We start from the raw sequence: 18,402 nt of genomic DNA on the forward strand, positions 1-18,402 counted from the left end.
AATTAAGTCAATCTGTGTCAGCCGGTGTCAAGGGGCGGGACCAGCTGGGTGTAATGGCGACCATGCAGGACATGACAGAACCCCCCCTTCAAGGGACAGCTCCTGAGGTCCCAAAAGAAAATAAATACCTCGCACCCCAGAATGGGGGGTCGGACAAGTGATCAGCAGGGGGGGGGTCAGACAGGCGACCGGCAGGGGGGTCGGACAGGCGATCGGCAGGGGGGTCGGACAGGTGATCGGCAGGGGGGTCAGACAGGCGATCGGCAGGGGAGTCAGACAGGCGATCGGCAGGGGAGTCAGACAGGCAAGCAGGGGGTCGGACAGGCAAGCAGGAGAGTCAGACCGATAGACGGGAATAGAAGGTCGCCCGACAGGCGCGGCGTTGAGGCAGACAGGCGCGGCGTTGAGGCAGACAGGCGCGGTGTTGAGGCAGACAGGCGCCTCGGACAGCTCGGCGCCAAATCTTCCCAGGAACCCCATTCGAGGCACAGCAATGGCCACGACGGGCAGGGCCGTGTTTCGAGTGGGCAGGGAAGGTGACGTCGCGGCCAGAGAAGGAACCGCGGAAGGAGGGGGCTGTTGCCGATAGGAGCTCATTCAGCAGACGAGTCGGACCGGTGGGTAGAAGAATCCGACAGGCGGATGGTTGAATCAGGCAAGCAGGCGGAAACCACAGACATATCGGGCGTTGCAGGAGAGTCGAAGGGGTGAGTCGAAGATTTGGAAAGGCAGGCAGACAAGTCGAAGTGGGGAGCAGAAGAATCAGACGTGCGGACGGGTGAATCAGGCGGCAGACAGATCTCGAGACTGGTGGGAAGGCAGGCGGATGGGCGGACGTCGAGACAGGCGGAAGGACGGACCTCGAGATCGGTGGGAAGTCAGGCGGACGGACGGACAGGCTGGCGTTGATGTCGACGGGGACCTCGACAGCTCGGCGCCAAGTCTTTCCGGAAACCCCACTCGAGGCACAGCATATGCCACGACGGGCGGGCCGTGGTTCGAGTGGACAGGAAAGGCGACCTCACTGGGCGATTGCCAAACGGCGTCCTCCAGCTTTCCCCAAATTGGGTTGGGATCGTTCGCTGAGTTCACATGAGTGGCCATACCATTCTGTCACGGAACGGACCGAGAGGCAGGAAGGGTGAACTCATTTTTGGGTAGACGATCAGTCACTTTTATTTAGGAAATAAAAGTTGTCCAACACGCAGGGACCAAAGACAAAACAAAAACAGGCTTACAGGCAATCACTCAGAACAAACGGGCACGAACAGGTCTTCAAGAAAGAAAGGCAGTAACTCAGAACAAACGGGCATGAACGGGTTTTTCCTCGAGTCAAACAAAACAATGGTATGCCAACGGGCAGTCCCAAAACGAGCCCTTAAGAATCTCACACGCAATTAAGTCAATCTGTGTCAGCCGGTGTCAAGGGGCGGGACCAGCTGGGTGTCATGGCGACCATGCAGGACATGACAGAACAGGCTTTCTGTTGAATCACTGAAGGGGATTCTATTTGTGCAAAACAATTTCAAAGACACTTATTGCAAAGTCTTTCATACTTATTTGTTTCGTCACCGAATCATGTATAATGTATAGCTACTATATAGCATTATCTCAAGCTACACAATGCTAATGCTAATAGCAACCCTTTCCAAAAGAATGATGTCAGCAACACATTCAGTTTAAATTCATCTTTAATACACACTTTTTTCCTTTTTTTTTGCTCGTGTCTGTTTTACAGTGGCATAGTTGAAAAATGAATATTCAATATTAAGCTAAGGAAAAAAAAATCTTACATTCCCCCTCTCACACACACACACACACACACACACACACACACACACACACACACACACACACACACACACACACACACACACACACACACACACACACACACACACACACGTTTACCTTAGCCCCATAAAAAGCAAATTACTTACAGCAAATTGCAAATGTCTTTTTTTTTTTTGTGTAGTTTTTCTTACAAAAAGAGTTCTTTATGTCGACGAAAGGTGAGCGCCGGTGGTGAATTTCTTGTACAGTGATAGCTGACGTCAGTTTTGCAGCAAACTCAAAGGCCATAACGGTGATCCTTTTGTCCATAATGTCACAGAATTGGAGAAAAAAATTGATACTGTAATCCCTCGTTTAATGTGGTTAATAAGGACAATATCCCTCAACGATATACAAGATGTCGTGAAGTAGCCCACCCTTTTATAACATGTGCTTTGATGACCCCCACCTTTCACATTAATAACTGGGAATAGTGGATTACGGCTGCAGGGGTACTGTTCTTTTTAGGTGAAACGCCTTAAGAAAATACCAATAGATGACCGAAGATTAAAAATTGTGGCCAAAACAGTGCAGTCCATTTTAGGCGGCCTACAATGACACGCTTCAACGGCCTGAACTGAAAAAAAGGACTCTGACAGCCCCTGCTTTTAGCATTTGTCAACGGGGGATAATATAATGTGGCCAGAACCTTGTTTTCTGCCCACCCCTGCCCGCTGCAATAGTGAACAGGGGATATCAAATGTTAGCCACATGATTGCAGTTCATTTTAGGCGGAATTTTTTTTAAATAATGAGCCGCCACACAACGCAAATTTTTCTTATCAGTATAGTTCATTTTAGGTGGAAATGGTGTCAACAAAAGTGCACTCTGTTGGTCGCAGCAATGTGTATTCAGGTATAAAGGATCATAGATGCACAAGTGCCGTTCATGTTAGGCACAAATAATGGCAAAACAGAGGCGCTGGGTCTGACAAAAATGCACTCTAGCCGGCTCTTGTTCGCAGCAATATGCATTCAGGGATAATGGATTACAGACGCACAAGTGCAGTTCATTTTTTTGGCATAAATAACAGTGAAAAAAAGATCTGCCAGTCCCGACGAAAGCGCGCTCTGCAGGTCCCCTCTTGCAGTAATATGCGATTGGGAATACAGTTTCAGCCACACAAGTGCAGTTTGCTTTTTGGTGGACAGAACGGCAAAATAGAGCCGCCAGGCCTGACAAAAGCGCGCTATACCGGTCCTTGCAGTAATATACAATCAGGGATAACGGATAGTGGCTGCACAAAGTACTTAGTAGCGAGGGATTACAGTATTGTAGGACAAGTATTCGAGTAATAACATCTAGAATATCCGTATTATATAGTAAAAGTCTCATCACGATGATAAATACACACATAATCTCTTTTTTACTCCCTTCATACAATCCCTGTTTTTGAAAACTATAAAGGAGTGGGAGGAGCACACGGAAAAGGACAACATATTCACACATTTATTATAATTAGGGATGCACGATAACTGCCGGGTCTCATTAGAATGTATCTAGATTTTCTGTGGAAGAAGTAGCACAACTTGGTTGTTTCTCCTCTCTACTTTGTTGTAATTCGTGAGAGGCACTGGTGAGCTAGCCTTGGTGGAGAGATTCTAAGCATATATGTTCCTCGACATACAATATTTAATTTTTTTTATAGACGTAGTAGCATAGACTCAGTTGTATCTCTACAATATCTCTTCCAAATTTGAGCGAGGCACCGGAGATTGTAAGAGATTCTAAGTATTTATTTTATTCATTACATAATGTTTAGATTTTCAAGAGAAGTAGTGGCACAAACTAGGTCGCGCGAGGGACTGGAGAGCTTGGCCTGTCAAAAAGATACTAAGAATTTATGTTCGTCATTATATAATATTTATACATATATATTTTTTTTTATAGAGGTAGTAAAACAGCGTGATCGTGTCTCTACCTCTGCTTTTTGGTGCGAGTCACTGGTGAGCCTGGCTTTATTTCTGTATAAAAGTATTAGAATTGTAAACCGACCTAAAGACACACATCGAAACAATTGGTTTTTATTTTATTTTTTCTAAATAAATCATGCATCAAAAAAACAAAAAAAGTTATCGCTTATTGGCTTTGGTCCCCAGAAGCAGGATTTTATCTGGTAACGGCATTGGTATATATGTATATATAAAAAGAATCATATCGTGCATCCCTAGTATTTAACAGTTTCAAATTATTACACATACTTGATATAAGTTCAAAAACGGTGACATTTTCCTGATATTTCAAATCCATTTCCATTTTGAAAAGTTTTCTAAAAAAAGTTCAATTGTTTTATTACATTTGATGTTATAAAATGTCCCTATTTTGCCTTATAAGCTTGTTCTTCCTTATATTCTGTGTGCATCTCTTCCTCCTTCATAAAAGAAAACAGTTGTCCACAACACATTGGAAAATGCTATGCAAATCATGTTAGAATTATTCAAATTTCTTTACTAAAATTCAGTAATTACATGATATTTACATACTTTATGGACCACAAAATCATCCGTCGCTATCCAATGAAAAGCTCGTATCACCAAATAATCCACTAAACTAAATAATACCTAGGTTTTTTATGGGTTACTATATTACTTACTTTTCACACCAAATACTAACCATCATCGCGACCAACATTAAACTACTTTAGCGTACATTTATAGCTAGCAAAAGCGGTAAACGAGTTGTCACTGATAAGTTAGATAGAATCACTACATTATTAAATATTCAGTAGCTAAAATGCAAACATATTGAAATCAACTATTAAATAGAGGAAAGAGATTCATTCTGGCAGCACTAGTGGGCGCTTGGGAATCAGTCAATTACCACAGTGGTACCTCAATAGCCGAACGATTTGAATAATTTTCGCTTCGCTTCAAAGATAAATGTGTGGCTGAGTGAGTTGGCTACTCGTCTAGCATATTTTCATCAGTCCGACAAGTATTGGAATTATTCCTGATTCAGTGCGACTTATTGCCTACTTATTGAAAGTTAAAAAAAAATAAAAGAAAACTGACAAATTGACGAAGGAAATTTTGGCGAAATAGAATATATGGTTTATGAGTGTTTGCCACCGAAAACCGCTTCTTAAAGGTATAGCAAATCCTTTAAAGTAGTTTGCCATTGTGATCTTAACGATGTTTAATATTTATTTCCTACACTTTTAAATATGATAATTGATTAGTAATACGTTTTATTAATATTTTTGTTAGGATCCAGTATATCTTCATCCTCATAGGGCGCCAAGGTGGATACACTTGAGGAGGCCACTCCTGCTCTTCATCACCTGCATTTAACTTTAATCAGGAACCCGTTTTTCACAGACAGTTCAGGCAGCAAAATATAACTGCTTGTTGTTGACACAGAGGTTCCTGATCTTCTGCCTAAGTATACCCGTCAAGCGTCCACTAGAGGGCGCCACCAGGCAGACAAACTGGAAGACCCCACACTTGTTTTTCATCACCTGCGCATGACTATAATCAGAACCCGGTATTTTTAGGACTGTGCCAACAGCAAAAGCTGGGGGATCGTTGCTTGCCATTGATGTTCCTAAACTCCTGCCCGAATATACCTGTTGTCGATCTGTTCTGGACTTCCTGAACTCTGCCAGCCATAAGTGTTTCCTGAACTGTGTTTTTTCTTTCTCATTTTCTCCAAGCATCCCATGTTTACGCTTAGGTCTGCCTCACCAAAACATTAACAATTTTGGCTGTTATGGATGTTAGGTACACATTTCACTCATTTGCTCACTATATCGAAATATGTAAGCACGTATAACAATAAATACCATTACTTTGCACAGAAAAAATGTTTTGATATTCAAACAGTTCGTTGTTTGAACACCGATTACGAACACAGTATGCTCGAGTACCATTATCAAGGTACCACTGTACCTAGAGGGCGCTTGGGAATCTGTGAATAAATGTTCCACGTGCTTTTCATTGCAGAGCGTCGGTCCACGTTCAACAAACGGGCCCGAGAATCCACAATATTCTACACCAATATTCACGTTATAGCAAAGTATTTAACAGCGATATGCACACCTTGAGCATAGTTAGCCCCGGAAGCTAATAGGCACCAACCTGCCCGTTTTTTGCCTTGGAGGGGGCACGGTGGGAGGGCTAGACTCTTCTCTCGCTGATCCTGACACGAATCCTGAGGCAAGAACCAGTTGGCGTTAGGGTTCCTGGTTATTCAGCCTTTGCAAATTTGTGCTTTTTTAAATGCCAGCCTTGGGAAAGCAGAATACTGGGGAGGTGGGGGGATGATAACGCCTTTTATCGAAGATTGTGCTTCTAAATTTTTCCTTCCAGGGTCAACTTTGGGATCTTTATATGCGGGGGTTAAAAAAAATATTGTAAAATTTTGCCCTCTCCAACCATGAATGCAAAAAAACAAAAGAAGATCATTGTAAACGGATCAGGGAAAAGCAGGAAGTAACATGGAGGCAGCTTCAAATTACATGTCTGTATTTGAAAAAGTAAAAAAAAAAAGGGAATAAAAGGGAAGTAATAGCCTAAATGAAGTACTCCTTCTTCTCGTCGGCGTGCAGGTGGTTCCCTTCAGCATTAATGATAGCCGTGTCGGCGTCGGGGGCGTCCTCAGACCCTTTGGCCTCGTGCGTTAGGTACGTTCCTGGGCGCAGAACAAGAAAGTGCGTCATATTTACTGGCACGTGCAACCAAATATCGGATTTTGATTTCTTTACTCGACAGGGATCGACAGTGTGTTAAATTTCCTTTTTTTTTTTTTTTTTTTTTACAGGTTTTTGATCTCTTCATTTAACAGGAATAAATAGCGTGACCAATTTACCTGCAAATGTGACCACATTTTCAAATTTTGTTATCTTCATTTTACAGGGATGCACAGTGCTACATATTTGGTCACACCTGAGATTTTGGATTTCTTTATTCGAGCAATTTACTTGCACGTGCGACCAAATTTCGTATTTTGATTTCTTATTTAACAGGGATAGACAGTTTGACCAATTTACCCTTATATGCAACCAAATGCTGAATTTTGATGTATTCATTGAACAGGGATCCACAGTACAACCAAATTGGTTGCGCATACAACCGCATTTTGCGTTTTTTTCTTTGGCTGGGATCAACAGTGCACCAATTTTTCAAATTTTGAGGTCTATGAAATCTAATCGCATTCAGATTTCGGATGAATATTTATTTAACAGGGAACCACAGTGCAAACAATTAACATATTTTTTAGTCTAAAAATAGTTGTTGAAATTTATTACTGATAGCGATAGACATAGTTAGCACTGGTCTTACCTTTATGTCTTGCCAGGTATCGGCCCAGGACGATGATCAGACACAAGGTGATGAAGACCACCACTGCCACAACGCCGCCGATCAGGGCATGGTCAGGGCTGCGCTGACCAATGGCGTTGGGGTCTGAGCACAGAACCGGAGAAAGGTAATATCACACAACATGAGCTAGTACAATCACAACATAGTGACCCAGACGATTGATAAAGGCCGAACTCTCCGGTGCCTCGTGCATACTATGAAGAGGTTGAGGGGATACACGACTAAGTTGTGTTACTACTTGCAGAGCAAATCAAAATATTATTCGAATAAGAAACATACCATAATCCCTTGCTACATCATGCGTTGCCCTTCGCGGCCACAGTGCATCATGGGTAGAAAAATATTCCGGGATACATAATCCCTGATCACATATTATTGTGATTGGACGTTTTTGCTTGGCCTGGTGGCTGTTTTTTGCCGTTCTGTTCACCAAAGCAGGAATTGCACTTTTGAAGTTACTAACAATTATTCTCCATAGCAAATTGCTGCAAGTGGGGACCGGCAGAGCGAACCTTGTTCGGGAAGCATGCTGTTTTGGCCCGTCTAAAATAATTTGCACAATTATGGCTGTGATCCATTATCTCTGGTCAACTATTGCTGAGCAAATTTATGTCAGCCATTTGGGCTCTTTTTTTCTGTACTTTCTGGTGAAAATGAACTGCAACCGGGTGGCCACGGGCCATTATCCCTAATTGCATATCACTGCAAGTGGGGACCAGCAAAAGGCACTTTTGTCTAGAGGCATGCGGTTCGGGCCTGCCTAAAATGAAATGCATAGTTGACCCAGAGGTGAGTACTATTACACCGTGACATATCCTTGAGTACGTTTTGAGAAATTTTGTACCTCTAGGAGTATTATTAAATTTCTATACTTTTACTTTGACTTGGGAAAAAATGTGAAGAAAAAAAACAGTACTATAACTCTGCTACATGAGGCAACATTGAAGTCGTTACTTTGTTACTTAATAAATTCCCTCCACGTAAATATGCGTCTGTCTGTCTCCACTAAGGTGCATTTAGTTTGTTGCAGAACTCCGCTAGGCTCTACCATGTTTAACCAATCAGACGTAGCAGCCTCGTCACGTGACCATATTCAACTTCAGTGGGGGAAAAGTTGTTTACGGATGAAACAGATCGAAAATATCGCTTAGCAATACCAACTATGAAAACATAGAAGAGGAGGAGCACCCCTGGCCTCACATCAAAAGAATGTTCCCTTTAAAAGGGGTGTGAAACACTAGCAACAGTATGCAATGTCTCCTTTGTTCGATTTCATGGGCTAGCTTGTTGCTGAGTCTGTTAAGATAAGTGCTACTTGGTGCTACATGTGCTTAATTTATTTATTCGATGCATATTTTTATTGTATCTTTTGCTAAAGCACTTGAATTTATGTTGATTATTTCAATGTACTGTACTTTTAAATTAAATTGATTTTTTTGTTGATTGGACGGACTTTAAAAAATTGATCTGATTGGTTGTTTAAAAAGAAAATCAATGAAGACGACATTGCTACAGTTTCTCAGTAATTTTTTCTCAAGTAAGTATTTGGATGACTACTTTTACTTCTATTTGATTAATATTATTCTGAAGTAAAAGTACTTTTACTTGAGTAAATCTTTTGGCTACTCTACATACCTTTGAGTTGGCCGTGGTCTATTATCTCCAGTCAACAATTGCTGAGAGCAGGGTCTGGAAGAGGGCTTTTTCTAATTTGCGCTACTCAAGCGTGCCATTGTGGTCGCCTAAAATATACTGTACTGTTATGGCTGCAATGCATTATCCTGAGTCGACTATTGTTGATAGAGGGCTCCGAGAGCAAATTTGGTTCATGCATGGCAGCCCTTCTTTTCGTTGTTTCCGCTGAAAATTTAAATGCACCTGTGCAGCAGCAATCTATTATCCCTGGTCGACTATTGCTGTGAGCAGGTGCTGGTGTTTCTTTAAATATTTGGGCAGTTAATTCACAGATTTTTGCATATTGCTGGTTCTGGTCCCCATTAACAGCGATAAACGAAGGATTAAATTATGTGCTGATTGAATATTATAGCATGGCTTCAAGTGACTATCAGCTTCTTTTCTATTGAACTGATAACTGTGATGTCAGATTTGGTCGTTATCGCTTGAATGACTCTAGCCTGATAATTATCATGCATTCCTAATAGTAACGCAATAATAAACAACACAATTGCTTACTATCCGTAACATACTCCCACCATGTTTTTCGTCCGGCTACTACTCGATAAAAGCAGGCGACAAATAACACGATTTTCTAGCTCACAGCGTGCTTTGTTAGTTCATCCATCATCGGGCGCACGCTCCCTGTCACCTCGGCCCAGCCGACACGGAATGTGATTGCCTGATGCAGGAATGTCGCTCTGATTTTTTTTTTCGGGGGGACGCAATGTAGCGAAAAGCTCTCCGTGGGGAAGGCGCTCAAGACGAGGAAAATCAAACAGCAATTACTCGCGTGCGTGCTTTGTGTTGATTCTCTTACCTGACTGAGGGCAGGTGAAGCCGAAAAAACAAAATAACAAAAAAATAGTGTGTTGGTGGGTCGTTGTTTGTAAAGTATCAGACTATGACTGATAAAGAAATCAGACTATGACTGATAAAGGAGCTGATGGATTTAATCAGGATATAGTGCCTTTCTTAAAGCGGAAGTTAACTCAATATTTGAGATTTCAATCATTAAAAAGTGAGGAGTGTAGTGATTATCTGAATAATGGGTAATATACAGTAGATTCCCGGGATATGGAGACCCCGTCTTTTGACGTGTTCACTTATCTGAATATGAATCTGAAAATAAATCGTGGAATTGGAAAAATTACATTTAAATTATTATCTGGTATATTACTAATATATTTCCTAATGTAATTTATCTGGACTTTTTGCAGATTACATAACACTTAATTAGAATAATGCTTTCTTTGGCTTGTTTTATTTTCTTATTGGCTAATATTAGTTTCATAAATCGGATAAAATATTTAAATGATAATTTATTTATATTTAAATACCCAGGGGGAAAAAAATATTTGCGCTAGTCGGGGTATCGTATTTTCCGGACTATTAGTTACATTTTTTTTTCCATAGTTTGTCCAGGGTTGCGACCCATATTCCAGTGAGACTTGTATGTTAAATTATTAACACATTATTATATCATTGAGTGTCACATTTCTATTACCGGTACTGTAAATCACTTCAAATGTGATTGTCCACACTAAACCACTTTTATTTGAAATTGCCTTCCAAGATGACTTGTGTGTTTTTGTTGTTTTCAAATAAATGTCCCCCCAACATGTAACTTATACTCCGTGTGTGCCTTATAGGTGTTCTTTTTAATTATGCATGTTTTGTCTGGTGCGACATATATTCTACAGCAGGGGTGGCGAACAAGTTTGATACAAAGAGCGGAAATTTTTAACTGTGAGAGTCAAAGAGCCACACCACGCACTGACCTGCCATGACAGACAGATACACACAAACACACACGATTAAAAACATTATTTCCCATAACACACTCCTCTCCTTACAATACAACAAGTATTGTTCTTGTGTTGATTTCAAGGAAAGTGTCCATGCTCAATACACACAAAAAAAAAAACTAAACATGAAACAAGAGCCATAGTATATAGAAAATATGATGAGGCAAAGAGCCTCATTCTTATTGGCCAAGAGCCGCGTGTTCGCCACCCCTGTTATAGAGAGACTTATAGTCCAGAATATACGGGTGTTGACTGTATATGCTTTGATCTTATTTTTTTTAATGGATGGGTGATTGATTAGTATCTGTATCGGTGCTGATCCATATTTGACACGGGCCAATATCCCTATCGCGTCCCTCTTGTGGCTGTTTTAGAATCAGGAACTAAAAATTAAAAATGTTTAACAGACAACAAATGATTCTAGCCGCTAGGCAGTTTAATCGGCTTTAAATAGACGAACAGTTTTGAGTTTGTGACCCCTGACCTATCCATTAGTAGTTTACATATAAAACTTCTTCCACAACTATGTTTTTCTCAAATAAAAGGCTGATTGTTCGGGTTCTGTTAATTTTATTATATTTGTTCAATTTTATTTTTTTCAAAAAATGGTCATCTGCCTAAACTTTAACAAATCTCTATCTTTACGGCCTTAATTTTAGCCCCACCTCAATAACAATCAGTTATATTTGTATTCGCATCCAAACGTCAGTTCCACGTGACACCTGTAGAGGGAGCCTGCATGCAAAAAGTCATAAAACGTGGTTGTAGCCATTGCTCAAGTGTACTTAAGCGCGCCGCATCTGCCGCTGTCTCGCCAACATCTCCGAATAATTACGACACGGCGCGTTGCCTCGCTGGGCCTAATAAAGCATATTAGGGCGCGTAATGGCCGCCGCTGATGAATCAGGCCGCCGCCGCGACATTTATCGCCTCTTGGGTGCCCAAAACGAGTCCGCCGGGCTGAGGCCATCCAAGGAGACAATACATGGAGGAATTGTCGATTTCTGGTGTCATCAACTGTAAAACTTTTTCTACGGAATCTTAAACAACAGGACTAGGAAAGTCAAACTAGCGGGGAATACCTTATACTTGGGGTTACTAACCTTTTTGAGGCTTAGAGCTACTTTTTCTTTCTAATTGGCGCATACGGCTACTAGTTTGATATGTATTTCCAAAATGACAACTTATCATGTCATTACTATGAGGTTATGTTGTTATAATGTTATTACCAGGTTGTAATTATTGAAGGATGAAATAGGCTCAGCATCCTGCTGGTTGAAAAAATAAAACTTCCTATAAGATTAAAATATCCCATAATAAATTTTAAAAAACAGTCCACGGACTACTCAGGTGGCAGCACGCTGGAGACCACCTCATTATACAGTCACGAAGCCTGTGCTAAAAACGTCTTTTATTTGGTTTTTGTACAGTAGGCCGCTTGGTTTACTGCTTCCCCAGCTCACAATGTTTTTCCGTTACGATTTGGAATACGATGTTCTTTTTGCCCCAAGTTACAGCATTTTCCCCACTATACAACATCAACAACACATTATTTTCAGTGCAAAATGTAAACTTTGCGGTGTCTGTGCCTATGGCGAGTTATGCCTCTAAGATGCCTATGTCTGCTATTGGTCGACATCATATAAGATGCTGGTCTCCTTTTGGTTTACGGCACAGCATCTCGAAGATGCAGATATGCTATTGGCTGAACTTTTTCCCACAATGCCTTTCTCTCTCATCATGCAGTTCAATTTCTCTTGTAACATACTTAAATTTATTTAGCTATAGCAGGGGTGGGGAACAAGTTTGACACAAAGGGCCAAAATTTTTAACTGAGAGTCAAAGAGCCACACCACGCACTGACCCCTACGACAGACAGACACAAACAAACACACACAATTAAAAACATTATTTCCCATAACACACTCCTCGCCTTCTAATACAACAAGTATTGTTCTTGTGTTGATTTCAAAGAAAGTGTCCACCCTCAGTACACAAAAAAAAATAAACATGAAACAAGGCAAAGAGCCACAGTATATAGGAAATAAGATGAGGCAAAGAGCCGCATTCTTATTGGCCAAGAGCCGCATGCGGCTCTAGAGCTACGTGTTCGCCACCCCTGAGCTATAGGTTCCAAAACTTATAAGGATGCTAAAGGGAGAAGCAAAACATGATAACCGTGCAAACAAAGCTTAATACATATGAAGAAGGCACATAAATTACTGCTTTAACTTGATGAAATTAGAGTAATTAATCGATGATTGGGATGATAATTAAAGCTGATGTACGGAATTTTAAACTTTTAAACTGTTTCTTTCTGCCGCCATCTCTTGGCTTAATTGATGATTTCAGCCTCAGTCAGCTCATTCATCATGGGCACGCAAATACTTGTCTTAGACGCACTCAAGTAAACTTCTTTTTTTCATCCTTTTAGAGGTTTGAAACAGGCCTTTTATTACTTCTGCCATTTTCATGCTACTCTAACAAAAAACTGCAATGACAAGAATAAAGACACTCTCCAAACCCCCTTTCCTCCTGCTTAATGTACGTCACAAACAGCGTTGGTAAAGGTAAGATAAAAGATGATAGGCACTGTGGGAAAATTATATAAATGCGCATTAAACTCAGTAGGGCAGTGTTAACACATACTTGATAGAGTAAAAATGCTACTCTCAACTTTATAGGCACACTTCAAATGAAAGAAGCAATTAAAGCAACGCTGAGTTCAGAATCTCGTGTGCAATACAATACTATATTTTTTGTACAGTATTTTCTATAGGGCCAAGATTTGCAGTGACGCTAAAGCGAGAACAAAAAAAAAATCATGGAAATGAAACCTTTTTTATTATCAAGAAATACTAGAAAGCCACATGCATTGTTAGCTAAGGAATATGGCCAATCGATGATTCTGACAATTATCAGGAAGCGACTACTAAAACAAAATCATCTAAAAATCCTCGTTTTCAAATCAAATCAAATTTTAATCCGGCGTCTTCTTCCTTGTCTGCATCCACCTACTAACTCCACTGTACCGACTTAAGTCATGTCACACCAAAGTAAATAACATTTAATTTTTCCACTACATGTACAGTTGTTATTTGATCACATGTAATACATATAAGTAGTAATTAGATACTATTTTGCTATTTAAATGTTTTTATCTGGGATACTAAGGGTTCGCCATACGACAATCTCACCTTGCGAGCCCCAATTTAGAATCTATTAATATAGTATCCCGGAGTCTACTGTACAATCAATTAATTCATGTGTTAGATTTTCCATATAGGAAGAGCTAAAGAAAAAAAATTCCTTGGTTGTCAATGACATAAAATCAAGTTGAGTATGAAATGTAGCAAAAAAAAAAACTGATCAGAGCGATAACTCTCACCGTAAACAAAGAGTATATACTCTGCGCTGCTGGTCCCCAAGTGGTTGCTAGCCTCGCATCGGTACGTGCCGTTATCGGTTTTGTTGAGAGTAGTAATGGTGAGCTCTCGGCCCTCCACAATCATGCGCTCCACATCGGGAAGGTCTCCGCCGTCTTTCGTCCACAGGACCGGTTCTGGACTGGAAAAGGGCAACAAGATCCAAACCAGATGTTAGGCAAGTATTTTTATTTGTAAGTATGTCACACTTTTTTTTTCTTTGCATTTTTGCTGGACCTGAAATGTAAACTTACATTCTCCTAACCTTAATACCTGTTGTCACGTTACAATGGTCTTTAACTGTACGAATATCAGGTACATGGCCAAGGGGCTCGGTGAGGTTAATTGTTATTAAAGTTTTTACTTTGTTATATGAGAGCTTCATTATTTAGTTTATAATACGTTTCTTAATGGTAGAAGTTTTTAATCGAAACATAATGGAAGACTGCGGTGTCAGAGGTGTACTCTTATTTGTTTCATTGAATTGAATATATATATATATATATATATATATATATATATATATATATATATATATATATATAAAATGTGTGTGTGTATGTGTGTGAACGTAAGCTCCCACGCTGTACAGTACTCACATTGGGTTTCCTCTAGAAACGCACTCCAGTTTGAAGTATTGTCCCTCCTGTGGGATGATCTGCGAATGCTCGATCAGCAGACGGGGAGCGTCTGTAAATACGCACAAGAAAAAGCACCATTACCTCTCCTGGCGACGGCCATCGTGAAATCCACGCCTGCTCGTCCCTTACCTGCATGCTAATCCTTACTAATCCCAGCGGAATTGCGAAACTAAACCCGAAAATGTATGTAATATCAATTTGAGCTAATCTGTGTTTGTGTGGGACTCACAGTGGACCTCCAGAACTTCGGTGGTCATGTAGGGATTGGGCAGGGACACATGCTCAACCATACAAGTGTAGGCCACGCCGTCGTCGTCTCGGTCCACTTGGAAGTGAAGGATGCTCCTCACCGTGAACGATTTGCCCAAGGCGCTCACCTCCGGCGTGCCTGCAGGGGGCGACAGAACTGTTGGTAGCAAATTGCTGGTAGGTGATGGACCCCCTAGAGCAGGGGTCGGCAACCGACTGCTGGCACGCGAGGGGTTAACCAGTGGCACGCGAGCGCACGGCAAAATGATAATTATTATCTTTTAAAAATGTGCATTTTTACCTGAAATTTTGACATTTTCAGTTGCGCGCTGTGTTATTCAGAGGCTTTACATTAGCGCCCCTACTATGCTTCGTGTGTCAGTGTGTGTTTGTGCGACGCCTCGCAGAGGAGAGATCTGTGTTTTAACCCAGCCAACGAAACACACGCGCAATAAACGAAAGAATCATGACGGCTCCTCGAGCGAAAACATTTCGTTTTTTCCAGCCAGCGTGGACAGACTAATGAGGCTTTGTGCAAAAAATGACCGTGCTGTTTGTGCATTATGCCTCGAGAGCGTTGCACCTCGCACAGCAAGTGTTAAACGCCATTACGAGACGAAACATGAACATGAATTCAAGGACGAGTCTGGAAAGGCGGAGACATCAAAACGCGCTGTGTCCAGATACGGCAAACAAACACCACCACTGAAGCAATCTATCACATTGCTCACTGCATAGCAAAGCACGGTAAACCATTTATATCTGAGACCAAATCAGCTGTTATTTCTGTTGCACACTTTTTCAAGTAGCCTTCTGCCTTGCTGCTGTTATTTCAAGTTTTGATATTTTCTGTAATAAGATTTCATTGATGAACTGTATGGTAGCTGTCCATGGCACTTGTTTTTTGATTGTGGTTCATTGTTAATGAAGAATGGTTGATTCTGGTTAATTCTTGTGGCAAAAAGTTGAAGTCATGGATGGCAACAGGCCTTTCCACTTGTTATTCACATTCATTTTTTGGTTGATTGATTAAATTGGTCAGTTATACCAGTCTTTTTCAACCAGTGTGCCGCTGGAATTTGCCCAATTTCATCTTTCCACAAAATCAGGCCATTATGCAGCATTATTGCAATCTTCAGATGAGGAACTGTAATAGTCATCCATATCAGTAGGTGGCAGTAGATTTTGATATACTGATTATCTGCTCTTGAGGTAGCACAGTACATTTGATAACTTAATTTGTTTAAGATTGCACTGTAAAAAAACATAAAGCACATCATTCTTTTTTATTTTAAGTATTTTCTTCTTTTTATGTACTAATTATCTGCTTATGAGGTAGTACGGTGAGATATTTGACTTAACTTCCCTTTCAAACATTTTCAACGGACGGTGTGCCTCGGAACATTTTTATAAACAAAAGTGTACCTTGGTTCAAAAAGGGTTGAAAAATACTGAGTTATACAATTAAAATGTATATCCATGTTGAATATTTGGACTGGTGTAAAATGACAGCTCGGTTGGATATTAAAAACAAATTATGCGAGTGATGAATCTTGGTGTGGCACACTGACATTTTAAAGTGGCACTCCACACCGAAAAGGTTGCTGACCCCTGCCCTAGAGAATAGCAATAGGAGGATAAAATTGGAGAATTATTTATCTGAAATTCTGATGAAAGAGATGGCCAGGGAAGAGTCTTGTTTATTTGCAGAAAGCTAGTACCGTATTTAGTCAAGCGCGCACAAAATTTTGAATGAAATTCAGAATAAAATGTTCACTTTTTCTTAGCTCAAACTAAGCACTGTAGGTCACAAATGTTTTGAACTATAACAATGGGGTTCAAACCCAAATCACTGTGCTGAGAGTCACTAGACCACTAGGGTTATAGATAACATCAAGAAAAGTTATTATATTGTATCTCATCACCACAGTATTTTTATTTACGGTATCACATACGTCGGGCTGTGATTAAAATCGTTTATCAAACCTGAATCACACTTTAAAAGACGTTAAATAAGTACAATGTACATTTTATTTTGGTTATTGTGTTCATAGTTTACATTGTTAATGAATCATTCTACCCACATATTCAACCACTTGATACCATGAGTAAAATTGTGTGATGATGAGATAAAAGCTTAAGCCTTTACTTATGTCATCTATAACCCTAGTGGTCTAGTTGTTAAAAATCTGTCGCTTTCACCGCCCCGATCCGGGTTAGATTTTTATTGAATTGGATGTTGTGCAAATCTGTTCAATGATATTTTTTTGACTAATCATTGTTCAAGTATGGCTGTGTGCTACTGTAAAACCTAGTGTACAACAGGCACCAAAAATGAATTATTTTGGGGTACAAAGAAAAGTGCACGTTATACGGTAATACGGTTATACGGTAAACACAAAATCTGATTGTATAACAGTTTCAACACAATAAAATTCGAATCTAAGCACATCACAATTAGCTTCATTGGTTACACAATCATTCCATGATGTAAAATAATCATGCAGGTGTTTTCTTTGAAAGTTCATAACAAGGTTGGCTGTTTTTTCTCCAAAATATTAACGTTACCAGGTATCTTTATCAATAATGGTACATGCCCTTTTTGGGGGGTATCAGTACATTGGAACTGTCGTCTGCTCTCCAAACAACTGAGAATCATACTTTCTGAGATGTTGGTCATAATGGAATTATTGTAAAATTATTCAACCTGGTTTAATATCTGAGTAGCTTTGCTAAATCAAGCCTTTGGGAAATATTATTGATTATACTTTCATAATAATGATTACTAATAGCTGGAATATTTAGGGGAACATATCTGAGGCCTTAAAGGTGCTTTGTTGAAAATATCATTGCCGAGGTTACGGAATCAAGTTTACTAGCATAGTATGTGGCATCGGCGACAAGTTAAAATATCAGGTATTGGCCAGGAAAAATGTGTTATTAGACATCCCAAATCAAAACAGTAACATGTTGACCTGGAAGCAGTGGAATCTCTTTTTACATATCATTGCTCTATCATTTAAATATATGATCCTTTTTATTATCAATTACATTAATTTGCTATGTGTGCCAAGATTTGAGATGAACCTGGGGTTCGGAACAGGTTGAGTAATTGACCCTTTGCACGTAACGTCACACAGCACTGGCAGGCGTCAAGTATTGCAGGATTTTCAGGCAACATTTTTTTACAAGGTATGTTTGATGTATTTTCGAGCAATTTTATGCGTCAAAGACAGTCAATATACTGTAATTGGCCAGTATAACAACGGCAACAATATAACTAGCTAAGTTAATGTTTTACTCTGGAAATTAACTGCTTTTAGTGAGATTAACCAGCAAACAAAAACAATTATCTTCCAAATATCACATGTAGTGAAAACGGTTATGTGTTCTACGATGAAGCTTATTACCCGAGATGAACTGTCAAACTATCAAAAGTTAAAACGGGAAACAA

The 18,402-nt window shown here is 40.2% G+C and overlaps 1 protein-coding gene across 1 annotated transcript in view; it reads right to left on the reverse strand.

The window, feature by feature from the left end:
- Positions 1–1,673: 1,673 nt before the first annotated feature.
- Positions 1,674–18,402, reverse strand: part of LOC148357516 (cell adhesion molecule 2-like) — a 177,377-nt gene continuing 160,648 nt past the window's right edge. The window contains exons 6-10 of the mRNA XM_088345296.1: positions 14,929–15,087; positions 14,658–14,748; positions 14,022–14,200; positions 7,113–7,235; positions 1,674–6,462 (exon numbers count right to left, since the gene is read on the reverse strand). Coding sequence (XP_088201422.1) covers positions 6,344–6,462; positions 7,113–7,235; positions 14,022–14,200; positions 14,658–14,748; positions 14,929–15,087 — 671 coding nt within the window. The 3' untranslated portion in view covers positions 1,674–6,343. The remainder of the gene's footprint in view (positions 6,463–7,112; positions 7,236–14,021; positions 14,201–14,657; positions 14,749–14,928; positions 15,088–18,402) is intronic.

This window comes from Urocampus carinirostris, chromosome 10 (assembly GCF_059441175.1).
Source record: "Urocampus carinirostris isolate Australia breed hairy pipefish chromosome 10, RoL_Ucar_1.0, whole genome shotgun sequence".
NCBI classification, from domain to species: Eukaryota; Metazoa; Chordata; class Actinopteri; order Syngnathiformes; family Syngnathidae; genus Urocampus; species Urocampus carinirostris.